The sequence below is a fragment of the Gopherus flavomarginatus genome, chromosome 5 (genome assembly GCF_025201925.1).
Source record: "Gopherus flavomarginatus isolate rGopFla2 chromosome 5, rGopFla2.mat.asm, whole genome shotgun sequence".
NCBI classification, from domain to species: Eukaryota; Metazoa; Chordata; order Testudines; family Testudinidae; genus Gopherus; species Gopherus flavomarginatus.
The window spans coordinates 11540467-11567564 of NC_066621.1; the positions used below are offsets into that span (position 1 = coordinate 11540467).

General features: G+C 46.8%; 2 protein-coding genes across 3 annotated transcripts in view; one reads left to right on the top strand and one right to left on the bottom strand.

The window, feature by feature from the left end:
• Positions 1 to 22066, top strand: part of LAMB3 (laminin subunit beta 3) — a 48961-nt gene extending 26895 nt beyond the window's left edge. Inside the window, exons 9-23 of the mRNA XM_050957073.1 lie at positions 419 to 539; positions 1304 to 1492; positions 1616 to 1771; positions 3003 to 3199; positions 5900 to 6011; positions 6403 to 6775; positions 7426 to 7586; positions 9273 to 9481; positions 11035 to 11238; positions 12093 to 12237; positions 16346 to 16553; positions 17849 to 17990; positions 18469 to 18645; positions 19626 to 19779; positions 21394 to 22066. Of these exons, the coding sequence (XP_050813030.1) occupies positions 419 to 539; positions 1304 to 1492; positions 1616 to 1771; positions 3003 to 3199; positions 5900 to 6011; positions 6403 to 6775; positions 7426 to 7586; positions 9273 to 9481; positions 11035 to 11238; positions 12093 to 12237; positions 16346 to 16553; positions 17849 to 17990; positions 18469 to 18645; positions 19626 to 19779; positions 21394 to 21527 (2682 nt within the window). The 3' untranslated portion in view covers positions 21528 to 22066. The remainder of the gene's footprint in view (positions 1 to 418; positions 540 to 1303; positions 1493 to 1615; positions 1772 to 3002; positions 3200 to 5899; positions 6012 to 6402; positions 6776 to 7425; positions 7587 to 9272; positions 9482 to 11034; positions 11239 to 12092; positions 12238 to 16345; positions 16554 to 17848; positions 17991 to 18468; positions 18646 to 19625; positions 19780 to 21393) is intronic.
• Positions 22067 to 22373: 307 nt separating this feature from the next.
• The window catches only part of CAMK1G (calcium/calmodulin dependent protein kinase IG), a 30791-nt gene continuing 26066 nt past the window's right edge, over positions 22374 to 27098 (bottom strand). The window contains exons 9-13 of one of the 2 annotated variants that reach the window (XM_050957080.1): positions 26663 to 26741; positions 26180 to 26267; positions 24864 to 25261; positions 24186 to 24315; positions 22374 to 23029 (exon numbers count right to left, since the gene is read on the bottom strand). In XM_050957080.1, coding sequence (XP_050813037.1) covers positions 24225 to 24315; positions 24864 to 25261; positions 26180 to 26267; positions 26663 to 26741 — 656 coding nt within the window. In that variant the 3' untranslated portion in view covers positions 22374 to 23029; positions 24186 to 24224. Of the gene's footprint in view, positions 23033 to 24185; positions 24316 to 24863; positions 25262 to 26179; positions 26268 to 26662; positions 26742 to 27098 lie in introns of both variants that reach the window. The other variant, XM_050957079.1, reaches the window with a different exon arrangement.

Genomic DNA, 27098 nt, shown 5'->3' on the forward strand with positions numbered 1-27098 from the left:
GTTGGAAGGGACCTCAGGAGGTCATCTAGTCCAACCCCCTGCTCAAAGCAGGACCAATCCCCAGACAGATTTTTGCCCCAGATTCCTAAATGGCACCCTTAAGGATTGAACTCACAACCCTGGGTTTAGCAGGTCAATGCTCAAACCATTGAGCTATCCCTCCACTCTAGGAATTCATGTTAACAGCATCAGGACATATCTACACGTATTTCCTAGAAGCAGTTTGTCCCCATGCTGCTCTAGTCCACACAGACTGACAGGAAGGAGAGGTGAGTCTAACTGGGGAATGAGCAGTGGGACCAGAAGGAGTAGCTACTGCCAGCAAGGTAGGGTGTGTGTGTGTGTGTGTGTGTGTGTGTCTCACAGTGAACTAACAGATTGGCTGCAAATAGGGTGTGAAGTTTTGTCTCTGTTCCAGGTTCACGGACACTGTATGTGTCAGCACAACACCGCCGGCCCACACTGCGATCGCTGTGCAGCTTTCTACAATGACCAGCCTTGGAGACCCGCAGAGGACCGCAACCCCAATGAATGCCAGAGTATGTGTGTCCACCGTCCAGCCATTCTTTTCCTCTCTCCCTCTCTTACCGTTGCCAAACCCATCAGACCAGTTGAAATCTGTCTGATGTAACTCTGGGACTGTGGCTGGACAATGAACTTAATTCCCTTTATTTTATATTATTTCCGATCACCATCTAAAAATGGGTGGTTCTCACCAGTAGACCTGACCCAGAACGAATGGATTTTTCTCCCCCATTCTGTGTACTCTCAGCTTGGGAAAGCATGCCCAGTTCTTGTGGGTAGAACTAACTTGGACACTGAGAATTTTCTGAATCTTCTTAAGACGCTAATTGCATTGCAATAATTAGAGTGGGGCAAAAATCTGAATCCATTCATTTGAACAACTTGAGGATTTAGAATAATAATAGACCTTGATCCAAACCATCCCATATGGCTTTTGCAAAACCAGTCCCAGAAATACCTGCTCCTGTTATTTATTTTATATTATGCTATATTAGGATTGTTGTGGTGCATAGAGGACCCGGTCAGGATCAGGGCCCTAACATGCTGGACAGCCCTCCCCTAGACTTAGTCCCTGTCCCAAGGCGCTTACAGCCTCAGCAACAGCCTCCCTCAAAGATACAACCTGGCAGTGCCCACTTCCAAACGCTATGATATAGTTAAAAGCTATTGTGAATGTGATGCATGAGGATCGAGTGCCATCTAGTGCTGAGCTGGAAGAACTCCAGCTGCTGGTGGTTTCTGAATATCAGTGTTTAAAAGGGAAGTTTTCACTTTCTAGGGTGCAATTGCAACGGTCACTCGGAGACATGCCATTTTGACCCAGCTGCGTACCAAGCCAGCGGTGGGGTGAGTGGAGGTGTATGCGATGACTGTCAGCACAACACAGCGGGGAGGAACTGTGAACACTGCAAGGCCTACTTTTTCCGCAACCAGCGACAAGATGTCACCCATCCGGAAGCCTGTCTGCGTAAGTGGCATTCCCTGGGAGCTGGCCATCTCCTTGGGAGACCTTCCCCTTCCCCTTCCACTTCCAGCGACTTCTCCGTGGTCTCCTTGTCGCTGTTGTTTATGTAAGGTGTGTGTTTTTCAGCTTGCGAGTGTGACCCGGATGGCACAGTGCCTGGGTCCAGCTGTGACCCTCTGAACGGACGCTGCGTTTGCAAGGAGAACGTGCAAGGGGACCGCTGCCATCTCTGCAAGCCTGGATTCACCCAGCTCACCAATGCCAACCCCCTGGGATGCCACAGTGAGTGAAACTACTGCCACTTTCTGGAAGATGCTTTTGTCAGACACAAGGGGCTCAATAAAGGGGCAACCTCTGGCCTGGGTTATGCAGGAGGCCAGACTTTCTGGCCTTGAAACAAATTAATCTAGGAAAAGCAGATGCATGAAGATTGGCTTTAGGAGAAGGTGGGTTTTTAAGGTGGTGGGGAACATGCTTGTCTGGGTAAATTCAGAATCACCCTGAGGCCTGAACTTTCTGCCAATGCTTGAACCTGGAGCAGAGGCCTCTTCATGGTGCGTCCCGGCTGCCTGGTTCGAGGGGCATAAGAGAAAAGTGGGTCCAACCCAGCCCTTTTATGTAGCTTCCTGGAGAGCTTTGGATAGGATCTGCTTCCAGGCCAGCCTCAGTGTGGGGCTTCCAGAACAAAACCCTGATGAGCAAAGGTTTTCGAAACCCAGCCCTGCAGTGGCTGTGTCCTAGTCTTGAGGAAGAGAACTGGTTTTCAGCTTGGCAACAAGCAGGGCCCTCTGTGACCTGATGAGAAAACGTGTTCTGCTGAGCATTGCTGGCTGGTGGTTCAGAGCGCGGGGGGTATCATGCACTCACACCCTTGCGTACTCATTTGAACAGAGACAGGACCTCCAGATCCACATTCGCCCAGGGCTAGTCATGTGCATCTCACACTGGATTCTGCTAATGCCTCAGAAGCTGCTAAAGACAGTGCAGTGCTGCGGCGAGGCAGCGTCTGGGCTACAGCAGGTGGCAGTGTAGGCTCACGTTCAGTCATTGGCATGGGGAACAAGATCAGCAAAAGACTGGATGGAATTATCTCCATCATGCACTAGATAGGGATGAGGAGGGGGAGAACAGAGACCCCAGGGTCATAGAGACTTTGGAGTCATAACCTCCATGTCATGGTACATTGCCTGACTGGACACTACCATATTAAACCAAATAAGAAGCACCAAAGTGACCAGGCTCTGTCGCAGGGGAGGTAGTATAGTAGCTGCCTCCTTTTGTCTCTGAATGTTGGGGGAAAGGCCTGCAGAGACCTTATTCCTGTGCTTCTGTCCTGTGGACCCCTGAACTAACCCACCTCTTGCACCCTTCCTGCATGCTCATTGCCCCTTTAAAGCAGACATCCCTTCAGGAATCTGGAGCCCCAAGCAGCCCGACTAACCCCCCGGCCTTGGAGTGGTCATTGCCCGGTTCTAATGATGGTGCTGTCTGAACAAGCCTCCTTACCTTTCAGAATGTGCCTGCAACATCCTGGGGACACGCCAGGACGCACCCTGTGATGATGAAACAGGGAGGTGCTTCTGCTTGCCCAACGTGGTGGGACCCAATTGTGATCAGTGCGCTGCCAATCACTGGAAGATCGCCAGCGGTCAAGGCTGTCAGCCGTGCGACTGCGACCCTCGCAACGCCTTCAGCCCCCAGTGTAACCAGGTACGGACCCCAGATTTCATCTTAGGGAGCTAGCTTGGCAGCAGCAGTGTGGGAGTCCTGGGCGTGGACAGGCATTGTGCTACCGGGTCATTGTATCTCATGTCACGCTGCTGGGGAGCACTTTGTGCTCCTTCTGCCCCTTCGGTAGCTTCTAAAGCCCCGTGTTAGACTGCACCTAGACCAGTAGTGACCATGGCTGTGTAACAGCACTATTAGCTTGGTGCCGTGGGTGGGATGATGGGTCAGGATACTAGGTTAGCACTAGAAAGACCTGGGTTAAGTTCCCTGCTGTGCCACCGATATCCTGTGTGTCCTTGGGTAAGTCATTTAGTGTCTCTGTGCTGCAGTTCCCCATAAGGATTACAACCCTCAGGTGTCGTGAGGATGAATACATGAACAATTGTGAGGCACTCCAATACTGCAGTAATGGGGACCATATAAATTCCATAGATAGACAAGTAGGGGGCAATAATATGAATTAGAACTGGCTGGAATTTTATGAATTTCAAAATTTTGATGAACTTTCTATAGAAAAAAGATAGGAAAAAAATTCAGCACATTTTTTGCAGTTTCCTGTCTTCCCCACTGTTTTTCAGTCAATTCTAAAAAGAATCCTGTTAATGCTGCTGGCACTGCTCTTGGCTTGAATGGATCTTTCTGAGAAGGGAACTGGGCTGACTGGTTAATTAGAACAGCTGAGGATGTCACAAGCAGCAGCACAAGTCATGGCCCCTGCTATGTGCCGTGGTGACATGGCATTGTGCCACTGAGTGATCACAGAGTTGAGACCGCTTATTAGATGGTCTCATCTTGCTGCTTTTCTGTGGAACCTGCCTCTCCCCTTTAGGAAAGGGCTGCATCGTGTGTCCCTAAAGCACCCGGCAATTGTCTGTAGTCCATCATGCTCGTCATACAGTGCAGCAAGATAAACCAGTAATTACAAAGACAAGGCTAAGCCATTTTAAAGGTCTGCTATTTAGCAAAAAAATTCCTAATAGGAGCTCTTAAGATGTGGGAGAAGGGGGACTAATTAATCAGTGAGAGGAGAACGAGGAAAATTCAGGTTATGTATTAGGAAAAATATGCCAATTCTAACAATTGGAGATGTGTCCCAAAAACATACAACTGGGGCCAAGCTTTGTGAGGATTCAGGATTTGAACCCAGATCCAGTTTTTGTGGTTGATTCCTCTATCCTACATAAAACCAAAACCTGAGGTCTGAACATCTCGAACGTGGGGCTGTTTGAAATCTGGAATCAACATTATTTGTTTATTATTTGTGTTGTAGACACACCTAGGGGCTAGCTCAGACTGGTGTCTCATTGCGCTAGGAGCTGCACAGACTTGTAATAAGACACAGTCCCTGCCTGGAAGAGCTTGCACTCAAAACAGAGGATACTGACAAAGGGAGGATTATTATCCCCATTTTACAGATGGGGCACTGAGGCACAGGGAGGCTAAGTGACTTGTGCAGGGGTCACAGCAAGTCTGTGGCAGAGCAGGGATTTGAGCCCAAGTCTCTTGAGTCACAATCCAATCTCAGACCTAGGTTGTATTTTTGCAGTAGAGCTGTCCCTGAGAATTGAGTGTCAGTTGATTCTTTTCCCCTGTAAAGGAAAGAGAAGGTCTTCCTCACCAAGGACTGTATATTGGAGTTTTCCTTTGGGATGGCCCATTGCAGACTGAACCTCACCCTTGTATGGGGCAGGATAAGGGGCAGCATGCTCCTGCAAAATCATCTGCTTTTAAAGCAGAGCAGGCAGGTATTTTGCCCGTAATTATAGTCCCTTTGTTGGGAGAGTGGAACATGCAATGAATTCAGTAACAGACATTGGTTACAGAGGACTGCCAGCTGACACAAGCATTGGAAAGGGGCCTTGTTGGGTTGAGCATGCACAGTGGAGATGGAGGGAAATGAAATTCAGTGTTCTTGCATTCCCTGGGCACTGCAGGGGTCTGAGGTACTGAGGGTGATTCAGAGACTGAGTGGGCCCCAAGCTGCGGTTACCAGTCAGAGCAGTGTGGGGACATGTGTCTAAGGACTCACATCTCCCTCCTTAAAGTAAGCTGATGAATGATCTCTCCCCAATCTCCACCCCCCCTCCTTCCCATACTGTCAATGTGAGATATGGTAATATCCCTGCATTTGCATTGTCTACAGTCTGTAAGATCAGCATCTTCCAATGGCAGAAACATCAAATCCTGTGCTACATTCTTTGTTTCTTGCCCGTGGCCTAGTAAAGATTCTGAGCCGATGAGTCAGAGCAGAAGGGCTTGGATAATGAAGAGAGAGCTCTTTGGTCTCCATGGTGCAGGAGACACGGAGGGGAGGAGAACTCTCATCACAGCTAGCATGGGACTCAGGCCAACGTTTTCAAACATTGGTGATGTGGGTTGTCAAAAGTGCTCGAGCCAACAGGGGCTGAAAGGATTCAGGCCTCTTAAGGTGTCTCTGAGCTGGGAGTGTGATTCCCAACCCCAGGAGACATACTCCCACTACTTGATGAGACTTTCTCCCCCAGGAAAGCATGGGATTGCCATTGCTGGGGCCTCTGTATATTAGTCCTGCTACCAAGGGGACATTGCTAAGGGGATGTGTGATTTGTTGGTTCAAGAACAAGCGAGGGAGGGCTTTCCCCCTGTCTCCCTACAGACATTTTTCAAAGCTGTTTCCCCACTGCTGTGCCTCTCTTGGTGCAGTTCACAGGGCAGTGTCAGTGCCGGGAAGGCTTCGTAGGGCGTACCTGCTCTGCTGCCCAGCTGCGGGTTTGTCCAGATGGGTCCCATGGTGACGTCAGGACAGGATGCAGAGGTCCGTACAATTGTTTTTTATCACTGTTTTTCAGCACCGGGGAATTGTTGTTTCTAAAAATATCTCCTGGCCCTTGTCCTGCAACTTCAAAACCTTGCTGCTTTTGGTAGACGAGACCATTCCCCTCTGGAACAGTCCCTCTGTGTTTCTCTGTTCCTCTTCCCATCCCTCCGTGTGCCTAGTACTGCCTCCTGCTGGGTCCTTTCCTGCCACCCTCCGTGCAAGAGCCTTCCCCTCTGCATCCTGGATAAGGTGCGAGAGGTTGGGACTCACCACTCTAATTCCTTTCCACAGAGGGTCCATGCAGGGGAAGTGGGATACAATGGGGATCTGATTTAGCAGCACTGCTTTGCCTGTCACAGACTTTCACCTCCCCATCTCCACCCAACAGAGTGCGACTGCAGTTTCCAGGGCACGGAGGGGATGGTGTGTGACAAGACTACAGGCAGCTGTCTCTGCCGCCCTGGCTTTACCGGGCCTCGCTGCGACCAGTGCCAGCGGGGTTACTGTAGCAACTACCCCCACTGCGAGACGTGCCACTCCTGCTTCCAGGCCTACGACAGCGACATTCACCAGTTCGGCCTGCGCCAAGCCAGCCTGAGAAACTCCACCTCACGACTGCAGTGGGGAACGGGGGGTGCTGGCTTCAGCACCCGCATCTTGGAAGCGGAAGGCAATGTTCAGCAGATCCAGGGGATCCTCGGCAACCCCCTAGCGACAGAGCAGGGCCTGGGTCAGGTGTCCAGCATGCTCACTGCAATCAGGTAAAAGACTCCTCCTCACTTGTACAGATGATCTGTTCACAGTGCCAAGAACCCCATACGGCCTCTAGCACTTGAACGAAAGGAAGAACTCCCTGGGCTGGCTGCAGTAGTAGGCTTTTATCTTGTGTGGACCTGATACTGGAGAGGGGCTCAACATACAGGCTTAGCATGCTGCACATTTAATCGCACTAACATTCTTGCCTGTTCTTCAGTTTAAAATAGGTCTGCTTGGCTCAGTAATCGCACAATGTGGAGGCCCTGCCATATGTGCTCATCCTGCCAACATATCTGTCCTCCTAATCCACAGACGGGGTAGAACCAACTGTGAGCCCCTCGTTCCGATTGTTTGCACAGGTCATCCTAGTGAAGTTATCGTCCCAGATGATTAGACAGACATATAAGGCAGAGAGGCAGTGCTGACCTTGGATTGAGGATGCATTCCTGGCTTTGCCACCAACCTCCTCTGTGATAGGGAGGAATCCCTTCTCTGCCTAAGCCTCTGTTTCTCCTCACACCTTTTGTCTATTTGGCTGCTAAAGTTTTGGGGCAGGAACTCTCAGTTCTCTCTTGCTATGTGTGTAATACACATGAGACAGACAGACGGTGCGCTCTGACATGGTTCATTTTATTTTCTCCTTTCTCGATTTCAGACAGCAGGTCCAGGACATAAATCCCAACCTACCCTTTGTGAATGACACCTTGTCTCTAGCCAATGATCTTGAAGCCCTGGACAAAAGCCTGCTTTTCATTAATGGGCAGTACCAGATTAAGAAGACCCAGTTTGAAGCCAGCCGCCGCACAGACCTTTCAGGTAGGCAGTTTTGGCTCAATGCAGTTGTACTCAACCATCCGTGGTGACTGCAATTCTGGCTACTTTTCCACCAGTTGGATGGGTGAGGAGCATCTCTGTGTCAATGGGCAATTCAGGATCAGCAAATAGTTATGCAGGCTAGAGGTGCTCTTTCCACCAAACTTCTAAGCTTTCATTAGCAATTTTGCACCTACAACTGGTAGAATTTGTCTCCAAAGCTTAGGCATCAGAAAGGTCAGCCACAGGCAGTGTTGCTACTGGTATCCCAGCAGTCCAGCTGATTTCCCTCCCAGACAGCACAAACTTTCTTCTGGATGTTACAGAAGCACCTCGCCTCCTAAAACACAGCCTGAGCTTAATTAAAAATGGGAAATAAAAGCCCCTCTGAGAATCTGTCACCAGGACTGGAAGGAAGCTGAACGAATGAAGCTTTTGCACAAATGGGAGAGGTGATGGGGTAGAAGAGAGAGTCAAGTGGTTGTCAGATGCTGTTGGGAAGAGCTAATTAAGCCTTGTGAGGATGATATTGGTGGGTTTCTTCCACATCCCTACTACAGCTAGTTCCCTAACGAGTTCTTATTTTTTCTTATTGTTTTCTGCTTTCCCTCATTGACTCATTGTGCGTCTGTTCAGATTTGCTGGCAAAGCAGTGATCTGTAGTGCTGGAGAATGACCTCTGAGACTTCTGTGCAGTTCTGTCTGCTTCTTTCTGATTGCTCCCATTGAGGGCTGGAGTGTGTGTGTCTGTTGAGCAGTAGAGAGGAAGCAGGACTCCCTTGCCATGATTCCAAAGGGGTCCTCTATTCAGCAAGCCAGATGGGTGGATTGGTGGGATCGGATGGACAACCTGAGAATCTTAGTAGCTTCAGCAGGAAACCTAGCAAAGCCTGGCAGTTTGTAGTGAGCATCCTGGCGTTTTGTAGTGAGCTTCCCTTTGAGATGTTGGGTTCAGCTGAAATCTAGAACCCCACCCAGAATCCTCCACATTTTTCAACCCAAGGTTTTACCAGTGATTTGTTTTGCTTTAAAGTGAGTTCACTCTTTCATTGCCCTGTAGGGGTCACCTCTCTCTTTCCGTCTGTGGGTCCACATCCTTGGTTCCTCTATGGCCACTTTGCACTGCTCCGCTTCAGCAAAGGAGAATAACCACAGAGGGGTATGAAGTTCCTACAGCTGCACCTGTGCCACCCACTCCTCTGGCTCCCAATGGAGAGTTTCTGGCTAGGGGAACATGGGAATGGCCAGGGAATCATGCTATCAGGACAGTCGGTCTTAGATGGGTGTGATATAGAGTAGCCCCCCATGGACTACTCCAGGCCCTGTCAGTCTCCAGGGTTGGCGTGGGAAAGCCACAGATGTGCCATAACGCTGCTGCTCCTGGGCTGCACTGAGGGTGGCTGGAATGCAGCCCAGGATTGGGACCTGTCTGTATTTTGTTCTGGTTTTGTTTACAGCCATTAGCTCAAAGACAGACTTAGATACACAAGGGAGGCTGCAGTTCACAGTGAAACAATCAATAGAAGGATCGTTAATCACTTTCCTTGTGACTAACCACTCTCGCAGCTTCCTCCCCCTTCCCCACCACACATTCTCCAGCAGGCTAAAATCAATCCCATGTTTTAGGTTGCACTGCTGCATTGATGAGTCATGAAGCCATTCACATTGCACATGGTTTTATTCCTGCAGGAGCCTTCAAGACTGTCAGCTCTGCCTACCAGAGCTCCACCAATGCCAGCTACCGCATAACGGGCACTTCCAGCCTGCTGACTCGATCCAGGGAGAACCGGAGAACGACCGAGGGGCTGGAAAGCAGCTTTACAGACCACACCTCCAGGCTGGAGGCCCTCCAAGGCAAAATGGCCTCCTCCCCCAACTTGACACCAACTATAAATAAGGTGAAGCAGACATGGATCCTATCGCAGGCTGAAATGAGGTGGTCAAAGCATCTCTGACGAAGGATACGTCTACCTGCAGCCAGGGGTGTGATGGCAGCACGTGTGTACAAACCAGGGCTAGTTTTGATCTCGCTAGCTTGAGCACCTATAGCACTGAAGCTGTGTCAGTACAGGCTGTTCAAGCCCACCCAGGACCCTAGGTATATACTTAAGTGGCTAGTCGTGATGCCACAACTTAGTTGCTGTTGGTATTTGAGCTAGTTAGATCAAAGCTAGCTTGAGCATGTCTACACGTGCTGTACTCGCACCTCTGCTTGCAGTGCAGAGGATAGAGGTCCCAGCCTGCACTACTCCACCTTGACCCAAGCAGCCTAGCATGGTATGCTGGGATCTCTAGCATCCACAGAATGCATCACTGCCCCGTTTTATGTACTGAAGGGGTGTGGTCTTGGGGCTCTTGGCAGGTGCTATTCAGCTGAGCCAAGCTTGATACAGCAGATCAACAGCAGATACCAAGTCACTGGATGGTCTCCCCACCAGTGAAACTTTTCCCTAGCAGTTCTCACTGCATTATGTCTCCAAGAGCTGTCTGATTTCTGCTCAAGGTCTCCTTTTCTTTTTCCTCCCCACGCTGCTCTGCTATTGCCATGGAGACACATTTCAGCATCTCCTGATGTATGTTGCTGTGGAGACCATCACCCATTCATCTCACTGCTTTTCACAACATCAGAGCCACCTCCATGTGAAATATCCCTGCCTGTGACAGGAAAGGGGTAAATGCCCCAGTTCTGAACCCTCACAGCTGCTCCTCTTGGCCTCCTCACTGAATAGACCACAGTGATAATGTTAGAAGGTGACGTACAATCCCAAACCTTTGCCATTCATACAGAAGTACCGCTTAGGACCTCTCAGTCTATAACCTCTATACAAGCAAACCCTGTGGGTTACAGGGTGTTCGTGGGCATCACATGTAACTTGGAGACCAGGCGGGCCCTGGCCCTTTGAAGGGTATTAGCTTATTTCTAGACACTCTTGTGCGTTGTATGGAGCTTCTTCTGATAACGGGAGCACAGGAATCTATACCATTTTTTCCTTGCCACTGACAGCTGCCAAATAGTGAGTGCATACCTGCCTCCAAAAATATATACGCCATCTAGTGTACCCAGGTATGCTCACCCTGAGTTACATACAGCTATCTGTGCATACCCTCCACTGCTCTATATAAACTCTTCCCCACACAATGTATTTGCTCTATTTTGCAAGACATATCTTTCACTGCGCTCCATGAACTGTTCTTGTGTGCATCTTCTGTTACACTCTTGCACTACGCTCATATGTAGCCACGCCTGCATGTAGTCTCCTCTAAGCCCATGCTGAATGCTACACCAGAAATAGTCCTAAAAGAATTGTGCACCCATGGATATGCAAATACACCTGTTCTCTTGTATCTGTGTTGGAAGGTTCATCTCCACTGTGGTCTTTATGCCATTGATGGTGAAGCACCAATACCATCAGAGCCTTCTCAGCAGCGTGCAGCTTCTCTCTGTGTTTAGATTTGCAGTGGTGTCAGATCCAAGCCCTGTACCCCTGGGCACTGTGACGGGGAGCTGTGTCCGCAGGACAGCACAGTGGAGTGCGGAACAGGCCTCAGCTGCAGAGGGATCATTCCGCTGTCACGGGGCGTAATCAGAACTGCTGAGAAGACCACCAGAGAGCTCCAGGGCTTAAACACTCAGCTCCAGCAGACCATGCAGATGGTAGGTACAGGAAATGAGGAGCTCAGGGGTGTCTGCTTCCACAGGTAACGGCAAGGAGGGGCTGATTAGAGTACACGCTATGTGTTCACCTGCTCCCATGATACATTGCAGTGGAGATGTCACCTTCATTAAGCAGAGAGGGGGATGGCTGGCATGTTTACCCAGGCAGGACTAGGGAGAGCTCAAATAACTCACCTCAAACTTCACCCAAACCTAAATTTCCTGGGTGGCTTGGAAATGTCAGTAGAACTTTAAAAAAATGGTCATTTCTGTGCTTGACTCGTATGTCCTGGCTCCCTCTTAGAGTGGAAGCCAAAGGTCTGAAATACCCAGGGAACAGCTCTTCTCCTGGTGTTTCCAGCACTCAGGGGAGGTCACCAGGGACCTTGTTCTCACTGAATTTCCAAGGCAGCAATGCAAAATGGGGAGGGAGTTTGGAAAGCTTAAACTTGTCAAGCTTTTCAATGCTGCTCTTATGCTACAGTCTCTGCACCATCATTAGTTAGGATCCAGCATATACGCATTAGCCACATTAGCCCCTTCCTACAGATTTTCATTTGAGTATCTCAGAGCACTTTGAACATGCTAAGGGCAGAATTTTCCAAGGAGACTAGTGACTTAGAAGCCCAAGTCCCATTGGAAAATCTGTTTTGAAAATCCCATCTTAAATCTTTGTCCTTCAAGCCTCTGCTCTCATCTGTTGACAATGGGGCAACTGAGGCACAGAGTGGTGGAGTGACTTGCCCAAGGTCGCCCAGGATGTTGGTGGCAGAGCCCAGACAGGATTGGTGAGCTTTCTAGGCTGTCTTGTGCCAAGTAGAAACTAACTTTACCGGGGGCACTGTTGTTGGCAGATCAGGGCAGCAGAAACAGCTGCAAACCAAATCCAAAGCAATGCACGACGTCTCGGGGACCAAGTAAGTGTAACCAGGACCCAGATAGAAGGAGACGTCCGACGCATCCAGCAATTCATCCAGCAAGTCCGCAACTTCCTGTCAGGTAAATCCAACTGTCTCCATGCATGCGAGCGCAGGACACTGAGGGGAAAGCTCTAAGGGACTCTTTAAGCCCACAGCATGCCCATGCGTGTCCCTTTGTGGATGGAAAACCTTAGCCATAAGAACAGGGAGGGGTGAGAACAGATCAGGGAATTACTCCCCCAACCTGGCTTACACCTATTCACCTGGACAAGGGCTTGTTGGCTGGTTTCACTGGATGTGCCAGTTCTGAGTACAGATAAAGAAGCCTTTGAAGATCTGGCCTTGTATTCTCTGCTTAGTCTTTAAATCTCATGAGAGGATTTCTTGGTTTCATTGAGAAATGGAATCCTGGCAAAAAGTTACATAATCACTGGGCCATTGGGATCCCCACCAGCTCTAGCTCCCTAGATGTGTTTTCTGAAGAGCAGGGGAAATGATAACCACAGCAGTGTGAAACCCAGGGGGTTGTCTCATGGTACAAATATTTGCTTTGGTTTTGATCCATGTATATTGAACACCTCCAAGGTTTGCTTTGTATTTAGAGCTCAAATGAAGCCCAAAACTCAGTTAAAATGGGTCAGTTTCGCCTAATTCGTGTTGCAAGGAAACAATAAATTGGCCTCAGATTTACTGGAAAAAAGGCCTAGGAGCTTTCAAAAGGTTTACAAATATTTGAGTTGCAGTCCAAGTTTCAATGAGACCTGAGAACAAGCAAGTTCTGATTGGTGTTGGGCCTTTTTGTGAACAGTTATCTTAGTTCTGATAATATCTTGCAATTCCCAGTAGATTATTGGGAATATTACATCATTCACACTGCACTGTCTAGGGAACCAGATGTGGTTAATATTCTTACTCTAATGCTATTAAACTGATACAACCATTTTTAAAGGGAGTGCTGCTTTTGCTTTGCCTAAGAGTGTTAATGTCACTAATGCACTGTGAACCCCGGATAGCAGACTTGCATTGAAAAATGGACTAACTTTGATATAAGTTGAATGTAGTCAGCTCTGGTACTTGACTACATCTAGATAGGTTTGAGCCTTCAGCACCTGAAACTTAAATTAGTTCTCCTCCGGGGAGTAGAAGTACAGTCTGACCAGGACCAACATCTTCAGAGTCAAGCTTTGATAGTGCCATTCACACAGCACTAGATTAACTACTGGTGTTGTAACCCTGGTGACCTCCACGGAGTTACACCAGGGACAGATTTAGCCCATTGCCTTAATGACCTCCAAATGCCATCTGTGAAGTTACTGTAAGTGGCTGTAGGGAGGGCAGAAATTGCTAGACCTCGGCTTTCTGCACTGTAGAACTTAGTGAGAAATCTGGCCTCGCTTCCTGCAGCTGTTCAGGAATCACTCTCCTTTTCCAAGGTGGGGAAAAAAAAAAACAGTTCAAAACAAATCAACTGAATTTAGCAGAGGTGAAAAGTGCTGGATTGGGAGCTCCGGGGCACCAAGCACTCCATCTGCAGAGTAGGTACAGTAGAGTGGCAGCAGGGAGACACTTCCTCACATGCCTTCCTGCCATTGTATCTCTATCCTGGCATCTGAGAGCAGAGTACGTTCTCCTTCGCTAAGTGATTGGGCAACAAAATGGCAAATGAAATTTAATGTGGATAAATGTAAAATAATGCACATTGGAAAAAATAACCCCAACTATACATACAATATGATGGGGGCTAATTTAGCTACGAGTCAGGAAAAAGATCTTGGCGTCATCATGGCTAGTTCTCTGAAGATGTCCAAGCAGTGTGCAAAGGCGGTCAAAAAAGCAAACAAGGTGTTAGGAATCATTAAAAAGGAGATACGGAATAAGACTGAGAATATATTATTGCCCTTATATAAATCCATGGTACGCCCACATCTCGAATACTGCGTACAGATGTGGTCTCCTCATCTCAAAAAAGATATTCTAGCACTAGAAAAGGTTCAGAGAAGGGCAACTAAAATGATTAGGGGTTTGGAGAGGGTCCCATATGAGGAAAGATTAAAGAGACTAGGCCTCTTCAGCTTGGAAAAGAGGAGACTAAGGGGGGATATGATAGATGTATATAAAATCATGAGTGATGTGGAGAAAGTGGATAAGGAAAAGTTATTTACTTATTCCCATAATACAAGAACTAGGGGTCACCAAATGAAATTAATAGGTAGCAGGTTTAAAACAAATAAAAGGAAGTTCTTCTTCACACAGCGCACAGTCAACTTGTGGAAGTCCTTACCTGAGGAGGTTGTGAAGGCTGGGACTATAACAATGTTTAAAGGGAACTGGATAAATTCATGGTGGTTAAGTCCATAAATGGCTATTAGCCAGGAAGGGTAAAAATGGTGTCCCTAGCCTCTGTTCATCAGAGGATGGAGATGGATGGCAGGAGAGAGATCACTTGATCATTGCCTGTTAGCTTCACTCCCTCTGGGGCACCTGGCATTGGCTACTGTCAGTAGACAGATACTGGGCTAGATGGACCTTTGGTCTGACCCGGTACGGCCGTTCTTATATTCTTATGTTCTGATGCTGAGACAGCCTCTGAGGGCCCTCAATTAGCATCAGTTATGATGGTGGCTTTTGCACAGCACTCAGGCCAGACCAGCTTTCCAGCAGCACTTGCTGACCTAAATAAACTCAAGCAAATCTTCTATAGTGCAGATTATTAACCAAGTGAAAGAATTTATTGTGCCCAACATCCAGTGGGATGATCTATAATTCATAAGCAGATTTTAATAACGGATCAACCTTATGAGAATTAGTTGAATAAGAAAATCAGGTCATTCGGCACTGTCTGGTATTACAGAGATTACCAAGCCCCAGCTAATCACTAACACAGAGGTAAGCAACCTTTCAGGAGTGGTGTGCTGAGTCTTCATTTATTTACTCTAATTTAAGGTTTTGTGTGCCGGTCATACATTTTAACATTTTTAGATGGTCTCTTTCTATAAGTTTATAATATATAACTAAACTATTGTTGTATGTAAAGTAAATAAGGTTTTTAAAATGATTAAGAAGCTTCATTTAAAATTAAATTAGAATGCAGAGCTTCCCGGTCCGGTGGCCAGGACTCAGGCAGTGTGAGTGCCACTGAAAATCAGCTCGCGTGCCCCCTTAGGGGCTGATCTACCCTGGGCGGGAGGGTGTCAGTCTAAGATACGCAACTTCAGCTATGCTATTTGCGTAGCTGAAGTCAAAGTATCTTAGTTCAACTTACCTGGCCGTCCTCACGGCGGCAAGTCGACCGCCACGGCTCCCCTGTCGACTCCGCTTACTTCTCCTGCCGAGGTGGAGTACGGGCATTGATTCGGGGATCGATTTATCGCATCTAGATGGGACGCGATGAATCGATAAATCGATCCCCGATAGATCGATTACTACCTGCTGATCTGGCGGGTAGTGTAGACGTAAAAGGCTTGTCCTGGAATACATGTGCTGCTCAGTCTGTTTGTAGTGTCAGACTGCACTCCACATTTAGCTTCACAGCTTTCTTTGTCAAATCAAAGGTATTGTTTTAGTGCTCTGGCTGGAAGCTTGGCTGAAGTGTTTGGCAGTGTCCTAAGTTAAATCTCAACCAGTTCTTATTTTATTCCAGGCAATGGGTCAAGTTTATGCCTAGTGTTAGCTGGTGCAGCAATCTGCACTGACTTGTGCAAAGCCGAATCTGGCCCATTGTCTCTCTGCTCAACTGATCTGACTCCCCTGAGCTGAGATGGTTCAGTTGTTAAAGAATCACCTCCTGGATTTTCTCACACAGTTGAAACCCTGCCTGCATGGTAGGAGCCACAAAGACAGACTTATAGCTAGGACACACAGAACATCTTATCTGCATAGTGAGTGGCTCCGGCAGAAGTACTGCCTAAGGTCCCTTAGGAGGGAGTGTAAAATGGAGGATACACTAATGGACTAAGTTAGCGGTAACCTGGCTGCCTGTTGGCAGACACACACAACTCTTTGAAGGAGGAGGTAGCAGGAGCTAGAGGAGCTGGGAATTTGTAACCCCTGAACCTGGTGTTCACAGTCACCTGCTGCATTGCCTGCCCCCTGGATTTCTGGTCCCCAGGCTGTGCTCCCAGACCTGCCCGCACTCTATTCTTGCAGCTCTTCCTGACTTTTCTTCTGTTTGTTTGTAAACACTCTAGACCCAGCCACTGACCCTGCTACCATCCAGGAGGTCAGCGACTATGTGCTCTCACTCCGCCTCCCAACTGACACTGCTGCGGTCCTGAGGAAAATGACTGAGATCCGAAACCTGGCTGCTAAGCTGCAGTGCCCTGAGAGCATCCTCACCCAAACAGCTGGTGATATTGCTAAGGCCAAGAGGCTTCAGCAAGAGGCTGAACAGGCAAGGTAAGCTAATGGGATGAAAGTCTAGGGGCCTGACCCAGAGTCCACAGAAATGGATGGAAGTGGCCCTATATTTGCATTCCTCAAGTCTCTCCCAAAGAGAGAGACTCCCATTTCAATTCTGCTACTCACTGTCCATGTGGCCTTCCAGCAACTCCCACACTCAGATTCACCTTCTTTGTGCCTGAGTCACGTTACACAGCATGGTTGGAATAATGCTGCCAGAATTACTGGAACCAAATTGCACTTGACTGCTGGCCAGATCCTTAGCTAGTGTAAATCTGCATTGACTTCAGGGAGCTGTGCTGATTTTTATCAGCTGAGATTCTAGCCAATAGTTTGTGTGTCCATACAGTATCTAGAGAAATGGGACTCCGGTCCTGACTGGTGCCTCTAGCTGATATCGCAAAGCAAATAATAAATTCTGCTGCTAATAACAATAGTCTGACATCCCTTCATTATAGATACTGGGGTGGGGAGATCTTTCCCTGACCAATGGGGACCTTTTTTGCTTCTTTTGAGTGCCTCTCATGAGAGATGATAGAGCTGAATGGGGATTTCCAGGGACTCAGTAATGGGATCTCCATTATAATTGCACAGTTACTAAGGGAGAGGACAAGAGCATTAAATGACATATTTACTATCCTGATGAAAGTGTGGAGGCTTGTCCCTTTAAAACCACCACCACCAGAGCACCCTTGTAGAGCTGCAATGGGTTTGTTTTATGATGACTCCATCGTAGCAATATTCTGGAGAGAAGGTTAATGGGATAAGAGTGTAAACCCATTGAGAGCATCTGACCCCAGCTGAGCGTGATGAGTTAGAGGAGTCTGGCTTTGCGTGCAGACATTCCAGGGGAAAGTAAAAAGTTTCATTCAAACTGGCAGCCAGTATAATGGACGCAAAACTTTAAGCAACTAATTGGGCACTTTCTTTCCCCTGAAATAATTCATCTTTCCCCACTTTACCAATTATTAGAAGCAGTTGTGCTTCTAAAGGTGGCTTTGCTTTCTTTTCCCATCCTGCCTCCTCGTCCTAGTGGTAGGAAGTACAGCACTGCTTCTCTTCTTGGAAGGCAGCATGGTCAAGTGGTTAAAGCACAGTGGCTTGAGGACTTCTGGCTTCTATTACAAGCTTTTCACATCTTCTCTTTACAAGATGTTCCACTTATCCAGCTTATTTCCCCTCTGCCATTTTTTAACTTTTGAGCCACAAAGCAGTAGCTCATACTGTGCTGTCATTATAGTTACAATGATACATTTTTGATTTAATCATACTTCCCTATTGCATTTCCTCAGGAACCGAGCAAACGCAGTAGAGGGCAACGTGGAAGAAGTGGTGGAGAATTTGAGACAAGCGCAAACAGTGCTCCAGGAAGCCCAGGATGCTATCAGTGGCTCCAGCTATTCCCTTCAGCTCATCCAGCTCCGCATTGATGAGGTGAGTGATGTATGCTGCGTTCCTAGCATTGTAACGCTGCGTGGCCTGCATGCTGCTCCTTTGAAACTCTCGTGGAACTCCCTGCAAAGTGCCTTGCCACTGCGGGTAGGTTACTAATCACATCCTTGATCCCCACCCATTTTCATCCTACCCTGCTGATGCAATGATGACAAAGAGGCTGGATCCTAGCAAAATTGGCTTGCTGTAAAAGTCAGACTGTTTTTCTCTGTGTGTTCTCCTTGTTCCCTACCCCATCTGTCTGTTTGTCCACTTGTCGCTCTGTGAGATAGGAACTGTCTTTGTTCTGTCGACTGAACAGAGTCTATCACGGTGGGACCTTGGCTGGGGGCTGTACTCACTTCTGAGTCTGTGTTACAGACCAATAATAAATCATAAGAGTGCCTCTGAGGATGATATATCATTAATGATGTTCTGGGAGGAGCTTTTCTTTAAAATACCAAACACCTTTGGCTTTTAGATCCAGGCTGTCCTTGGTCCAATGGAGAAGAGTATGAGAGACATTACTGATCAGCTGGATAATTTCACAGAGAGAATCCGTCAATTGCGGCACAAGGCGGAGCAGAATCGGTTGCAGGCCACAGATGCTCAGCAGAGAGCAAAAGAAGCCAGTGAACAAGCAAGGAGCACTCAGCAGGTACAAGGGAGGTCTCGTAGCAGCCTAGGAATGACTCTGCCCATAATCTTTCACTAGCTTCTTATTCTCATGCGGGAGCAAAGCCACATAAGTGCAGAACATATTTGACTGCTGCAGGGAAAGTGAATTATTCTGTTTTTAGGAACATAGGAATTGCCAGCCTGGTTCAGACCTAAGGTCCCTCTTGTCTACTTATCTCAGCTCTGCCAATGTCCGGCACCCAATGGTCTTAGAGGAAGGTGTAAGAACCCTGCAGTAGCAGAAGTAGGATAATTTGCCCACACATTAGTTTTCATCCTGGTCTAACAATTAGTTTGATTTAAGCCCTGAAGCATGAGGTTTAATATCCTTGCCAAAAATTGTTAGCATTAACTATTGTAACTCTGTGTATTCTTGTTATCCATAGAAATGTCCAATCTCTGTTTGAATCTAGCTAATTTTGTGGCCTCGATGACTTCCCGAGGCAATGAGTCCCACAATTTCATTACACATGAAAAAGAATTTCCTTTCATCAGTTTTGAATGTCCTCTTCTTCTTGTGTTATGAAACAGGGAGAACAGAAGTTCCTGATCTCGCGCTCTCTAAACTATTTATTAGTTGATATGCATTTACCTTGTCCCTCTTCTTCGTCTCCTTTCTATAGTGAACAATGCCAATCTTTTCAACCTCTCTTTACACAAGAGTTTTCCAGGCCCTCGGTTATTCTTATTGCTCTTCTTTGAACACTTATATCTGCAACATTCTTTTTGAGATGGGGTGACCAGTACTCCACACATTAATCCAGATGATGCTGAATTATGAGTTTCTATAAAGGCATTGGAAACCAGTATGTAAATATATTATGGTCTTTAATATCTCTATAATAGTAATAATGGCCATTTATAACACAATGCTCTACTACAGTGTCTAGAGGTCATTCATCACTTGGACCTCATTTATTTTCTTGAATTCACCTGCACTGCTCATTGACTTTCCTCCAGGGATTTGAACACGTGAAACAAAAATATGCTGAGCTGAAGAGGCGGATGGGACAGAATTTGACGCTGGGAGCGCAGGGCAGCAGGATCCAAAGTATCGACATGGAGGCAAAAGCGCTCTTTGAAGAAACCTGGGCTATGATGCTCAGGATGGAAAGTAAGTAAATTTGTGCAGGCATTGTCAGAGCGTGATTCCAAGTGGAGAAAAGGGGCTGCTACTTCTCACTGGGAGGGAACGGAACCAGAAGAGGAACAGAAGACTGTGCGGGAGTGGTGCCAAATTAGATGGCTGAAGCCCTGTCTATATTAGGTTCCTCATCCCCCTCCCTCTACATTGATCCAAAGCCCTACTGTAGGTGTAATCCACTGGTGTAAGAAGGGGCTGGTAAACCAGCAGGGTGAATTACCCCTATGTAAACCCTGTTTGGCCCCAGGAATGTAATGTAATTATGTGAGTACAATTTCCTCTAATCTAGCCAAGCCCTGAATGAGTGATTCTGCTTGTAGATACAAGAAACATCCTCCTAAGTAAAGACCTTGGAGGACAAATGTGTTAGCCACAGAAACCCAGACAACTGGTTAAACTTAGCGCTGAATACAAAGGATTCTGCTTTGTGGTTTTCACGACAAAGGGATTGATTGATGTGCTCACCATTTGTCACATCACTGAACCTCACAGCATTTTGCTCAGCTCCCATTGCTGCTTCTGTTGCTCCTAGATAATTTTGCAGTGCAACATTATGGGGTTGAGTAATAGAAATCTCATACCATGTTCATCCCTGGCCTCACCAGAATGAATTTGGACCCTGCTGTGTAATTTTAGGACCTTCCCCTCCATGCCAGTGGCGTAGGCATTTTGTGAGAGGCATGTATGGGGAACTGAGGCTGAGATGCCACCAAATCCCTTGTGGCCCATGCAGGGATCGGAACTTGCATCTGGAGAGCAAAAGCCAATGTACCAACTCCACTGTGCCACTCAGCCCCCCATGGACTAGCTTCAATAACATGCTTCTCTAGTTCACCTCTTGTACACTGATGCGCCATGCATTCATTTCCATTTCCAGCTCTCATGTCTAAGGGCCTCATTCAGTTGCTTTGGGTGCCAGTCACAGTGCAGATTAAGTGCCATGGCCAGAAGGCTCGAGTCTTTCAAGCTGGTGGAGAATGGCACTGATCCCAAGTAGTTATCAGGCCAGAGCTTTGGCACTGCTTTCAGTGATAAAGCAGTGGCTCCAGTGAACATCATTATCAAAGGTGCCTCCTCATGTCAGGGATTTGATTGGATGCTGCTGCTTATTGTTGGTACCGGGCACTTAATGCTGCTTGTAGATTGCTGAACTCAGGAAGGAGTCTTAGTGTTGCTAAATAGGCCTGTGTGCAATTTCCCTTCCAGAACATGCAGTGCATACAGTATGGACTTGTTTCTGCCCAGCCATTGATGTCAACAATGGAATTTCCATTGACTTCAATGCTCACTGTCTGGAGTAGCTTTATTGGAGAGGTGGGGGGCAGGCTTTATTGGAAAGAAACATTGACTGATGTTATGTGGTGCCCTGGACATTGGAGGAGTGGCTTTATGATGCACTTTTTGTTTGGGTTTGGGCATGTTGTAGGCAGGGCTCATGTGATTGGCTGTTCTGTTGGATTCTGATAGTGCTCTCCTGACACACATTGAGAGGGTGTAGATTTTCAGAAGGGTGATGAAGGCCTGAGGGCATAATATCGTTTTCCTGGACTATCTTCCCCTAACTCCAACTGCCTCTCTCCTTAGCTATAGAAACGGAAATTCAGAAAAGCAACAACGCATTAATCGTCAAGTCAGCCAGCCTCGCAGGCCTGGAGGAGCAGGTGGAAAAGATCAGCAATCATATCCATGAACGAATTGCGTACTACACCAGTTGCTAATCAATGAGCTGCTGGGGCTCCATCTCGCCATATAATTGCATTGTCTGCCTTCTGTTCAAACACTGACTGGGGGACTTAGTCCCATCTCCTCGCTTGTAGAAGTTTCTTGTTCTCAAGACCTTTGTCTTTGCTAATAGAACTACTGTACCTTTAGAATATAGCTAGCATGGAGCCAAAAAGAACAAGCTCCCCTAGTAGGGTGACCAGACAGCAAATGTGAAAAATTTGGATGGGGGGGGGGAAGGAGAGAGGGGTATAGGAGCCTATATAAGAAAAAGGCCTCAAAATTGGGACTGTCCCTATAAAAAAAGGACATCTGCTCACCCTAGCCCGTAGAAAGAATGAATGTTATGTGGCCTTGCTAAAGCTACACTGAGTGGCTCGAGGAAAGTGGGAAGGTGGATCTAATGTCAATAACTAATAAAGCCTTTTGGAAGGAGTTATTTCTGCATGAGGTTAGCCAACTAGACAGGGGATGTTTATTTATTTTAGCACGTGGATTTCACCTTTTGAAACTCTGACTTTTTTTAAAAAGAAAACCTTTTCTGGTATATTGCATTTAGTTCTTCAAAGAAAGTCATAAGAGGGGCAGGATGAAAATAAGACCATTCCCAGGAGTGGATAACTGAGGTAAACACTAAGAGCCCTATTTACACTAATTTACACTACTGTAAGAGCAGTGGTGCTTTAAGGTGGCGTTAAATACCACCCACATTGATTTTGTCAGCACCTGCTTATTTTCAAACAATACTTTGCAGACAGAAGAGTGTAGGGAACAACTCTGCGTTGGCAGTGAGAATTTGTCTTGGGAGATTTAGGAGACCACTTCCACCTCTAACCAATAGGCACTTTACAAAATAAGTCAGCTTTATTAAGCATGGTGTTTATTACACAATTACAGACTTGGAAACAGGGAACTCAGACCTCACTTTGATTATCATCAGCCACGTGAAGGATGGTAGCAGGCTCTCTCTTTGCACAGCTTAAAATGAAAACTGCACACCCAAGACAGGCCATTGATACTGGACTTCTTACATCTGAGCTTGAGCCTGTCAAAGTCCTAACAGTGAGAGGTATAGACTGTAAAACTGCTGGGATGCCTGTGATTAAACCAACACCATATAGCTTTGCTTTAAAAGAATTATACCGTGCAGCACATTTGTTACACGTTGAACAACACGTTGAATATATATTAAGAATCAAGATACAGCCTTGTGCAGTGATGTATGTGTCATATACATGGAAGGTGCTAGCAGAAGCCTTGTGCCCATACACCTCCCTTCTCTCAAGTAACTGCTCCATGTTCTAGTGAGTCAGATACTCTTCAGGGTTGTTGCTCTGAAGGATTACTTAAGAGTAAAAAGTGTGCAGCTCTCCCACCCAATGGCCACTCTCCTCTGAGAAAATGGCTCTCCATCTGCTTCTGCCAGGATTCAATCTCCTCTCCTCTTGTTTGTGCTATTGTTGTCTGGCTGCGAAGTGTAGAAATGAGTAAATCAGCCCTTCTGGAACAGGAGAGAGAGTTTAAAGTCGCTATTGGAATTGTTTCAGTGGACAGTTCCTCCAGCACACATTCCTTTAACAAACAGCACCTGGGCCCTCTTGGTTTCATTATTCTGTTGCTTATAAAGGATTAATAAATTGAAATAGACTCCAGCAGGTTGATAACCTCCTACTGATATGCATAAAGCCACTTATAACACATATGCTCATGTCTACCATCTATTAACCCTTTATATAAAAATTGGAACCATAATATAAAGCAAGATTGACTTCTCAGCATCTGTTTGGGAGTAGAACTGAGCTAACATTTTTACCTTTGTTTGGGGGATATTTTCCTTCATGCAATGTCTAACGGTAATACTTCTTAGCGCTTACTTACAATAGTGCAAGTGTCTGCTTAACTAATCCATAATTCATCTCATCTGCAGTTCTGAAAGTCACACAGACATTTCTGTGCCTGGGGTATGTGATCTCTTTTAATCAAGAGCAGAGCTTTGGGTAGCAGTGCAGGCTTCCCTATGCTGTGGGGTCACTGTGCCTCAGACCTGACTTGGGTGGATTCCAGCTAAGAATGGGAAAATAGTTCAGGTTCCATGGCCCAATCAGTCCTGGATGTCTGCTGAGAATGCCAGAGGAGCCAGTTAGTGCTGACCGTGCTAGTGGTTTGTGTGATGTGGACACTTACCTCCTCTGAGCTGGACTGACTCCCTCAATCATATTTTATATAGGCCACCACAGAGCAGTCATTTGGCAACAGCTTACGGACACTACTGACATTAGCCAAAGGCTCCTTATCCCATGTCACAGACCTGGCCAGTGTGTGGTTGCTCTGATTTAATAACTCGCAATTGTGTATAGTTCAGAATGGCAGGCCTATGTGCTATCTCTCCTCTAGAGAATAGAACCTAGAGGGCCTCTATTCTCATGCAACAGGATGTGAGCAACTCCCATGGAAACCAATCTGGCCCCTGGATTCCCAGAATTGGTCTTAACAGAAGTTGAAAGATGCTTCGATTTGTCAGACTCTTGCTGCCACGACATCCATCGGCTATGATTACAACCAAAACAAATGTATTTCACTCAGAAAACTCTATAATCCAGACTTCTTGCTTCATCATTTTACAGCAATAATGATATTGATCTTGGTGCACTTACCATTAAAGATGTGTTGGATCAAATGGATGACTTGCTAAATCACATGACCAAACAAACACCAGTTTGCCCAGTGCCATGGTATGAATTGTTACTGGTTTTCATGGGTACAATAACCTCTGATTTGAAGTGACTGGTTATGGGGGAGAGGGGTGGAAAGAGAAAAATGCAAAAAGTGAAAAACAAAATCTAGGTACTTTTTTCAATTGAGCAGAAATAACTTTTTTTATAATATAAACAGTGGGCCAGCTACTCAGATGGTGTAGTTATGATTAATGCCAGCTGAGGAGCAGGACCAGTATTTTTAGCAACTGAAAAAAAAAAAAGTCATAGGCCGTTCCAAATTATGGAAAGGCACCAGATTGAGGATGCTGGGGAGTGAAGTCCTCTGGTTCATCAGCACATTGCAAGCTCTGCCATGTCACCTGGCCAATGTGTCTCAACCTGATGCCCCAGGCTCTCCTCCAAAGGAGTGGGAGGGAGTTTGGCTGGCCACACCTATAGAGCCACTACAAATTTCCATCTGTCCTTTCTCCCTCCCCTCTTTCCCACCAACACCTGGTGCTTGGAACTGAAAGCATCCACCAGGTTTCCACAAAGCCCAGTGCCGCTTGGTTGCAGGGACAGTGCTGTGAAGATAAACCTGGGTCAGTATTTAGAATGGACAAAGTGGTTACCTACTGGTTTTTGGCAGCTTTTTTAAGTAGTGCTGACTCCGAACAGAAGACGGTCTTCCCCTTCTCGTGCCCCTCGGAGGCTGAACTGCAACCGCAAGAAGTTAGCGTTGGAGGGCTCTGATTGTCCGGCGAGATCAAGGACTCATTAACCAAGTGATCTAGTGACTTGCTCTGTATCATCTGGGTGTTTTGGTCAAGCTGGCTGGGAGGAATTTGACATGCTAACATGGGAATTAGCATCTTCTTGTCTTGAATGGGTCTCTCTTGGCTGGTGCCCATAGGGCTGTTGAGTCTGGATACTTCTGACACTTGTATGATAGGGAGGCTCATGTCAGCCTGTGCATGGCAGGTCATGTGGAGTTTCTTCATGTGGCGCACAACAGCTGCAGCATTGAAGGCTTGCTGAGCAAGAGGAGACAAAACAACCATGATGATCTCCCAAGCTGCAAAGCTACCTGGATGCTGCAGTGTCAATGGAGGATATCTCCTGAATAGTGATTTACTGCAGTTGCATTGCCTAGTGCCGTGCTGCTCTGATGATGGGCCAAGTTCAACCCTGGCATAAGCAAAGGCAGGGGAGAATTTCACCCAACCCCTTTTTGATAAGTCAGCTGTGGAATTAGCTGTTGCTTACAGACTGGCCAGAGCTGCAAGATTTAGCTCAAAATTGAACACTATCATAGACCATCAGGGTTGGAAGGGACCTCAGGAGGTCATCTAGTCAATCTCCTGCTCAAAGCAGGACCAATCCTCAACTAAACCATCCCAGCCAGGGCTCTGTCAAGCCTGACTTTAAAAACCTCTAAGGAAGGAGATTCCACCACCTCCCTAGGAACCCATTCCAGTGCTTTGCTTCACTTCTTTCAACAAAGTAACTAAAACACCATGGAAGAGGCTGTTCTTGCTGCACTGCCAACCTCACTGCAACCAGGAAGCAGTGCCAATCTCACACACTTAGCTGACAGGAAGGACAGGTGTGGGGGTAAGAAAAGAACCCTGGGTTCAACTCCCACAGGCAAGTCAGCTGCTTGGTGCCTCAGTTCCCCATGTGTAATATGGGACTGTAATCCTTCCTCTTCCCACCCTTTGTGTGTGGGGCTGTGTTTGTATCAAGTTCAGCACTATAGAGGGGCTCTCATTTCAGTTGAGACCTCTTGGTCCTACCATAACATAAATAATCGTCATGTAAGATGTGCAAACTGAAGGGGTCCAATTTGTGGGTGTTTATTCATGGTGTTGAAAGTGTGCTCATGGCTAGAGGGCAGGAACTGGCATTTGCATTGGAAATGGCTCTAGCGCTCCCAGTGGCAAACAACCTACCTTCCATTTGCTCTTTGCAAAGTTTTTCTGGATCTGAGCACTGACAGATGGGTATATGTCCCGATGAAGGGCTGTATTTCCATCAATCCTGCAGATGGGGAGAGAAGAAACAAGCTTGTAGGCAGATGGCATTTGAGAGGCATTCCATATTCTGGAGGCAGCTAACGGCTTTGTACTTTCAATCAAGAGTAATTAAACCCAAAGGAAAAACAGCAACAAAACATAATACAAAAACACACACTTCAGAGTTAAGGAAATATCAGTGGGATTGTTTCCCTTCCATCTTAAAGGTGAACTGTGCGCAAATAGCCACTTTCTTCACAGAAAAGAAAGACAGAACATTCCAAGTCAGACTGCAAAGAAAATACTAGAGAATAGTAACACATCACCATTCTGTAGCCTACAGATAGGCCTCTAGTACTAAATGCTGAGACTGGCAATGTTAGGTGCACATGCATATGGTAGGAGACCTGTTCCTCTCACCAGGGGTGCCTCAGAGCTCTCTCACAGGTGAACCTCTCATTTGGATCCTTCTCCAGTAAATGAGAGATGAAATCCTTGGCTGTTTGTGGGAAACAGAGATAGAAACATGTTTTAGCATGTGCAGGAAGTAGTCCTAAAGCTGACAACAAATGTTGGCAGATAAAACTGCTGCTTAAGCATTAAATCTTCCATGTCTAAACCCACAGTATTGTAACATCTTCCCAAAGGTAAAATGGACACGTGCTCCATGGAGTGGCCCCTTAAGCAATGTAACTCAAGATGGGTCAAGGTTTATTGCTAAAATGTAGTGATTGTCAGAGTGGATCAGACCTGTGGCCTACCCACTGCAGTATCCCATCTCTGACCCTGGCCTGTACCAGATGCTTCAGAGGAAGGTGCATGGAAACCCTGACTGTGGCCAGGAAGCAAAGAAAAT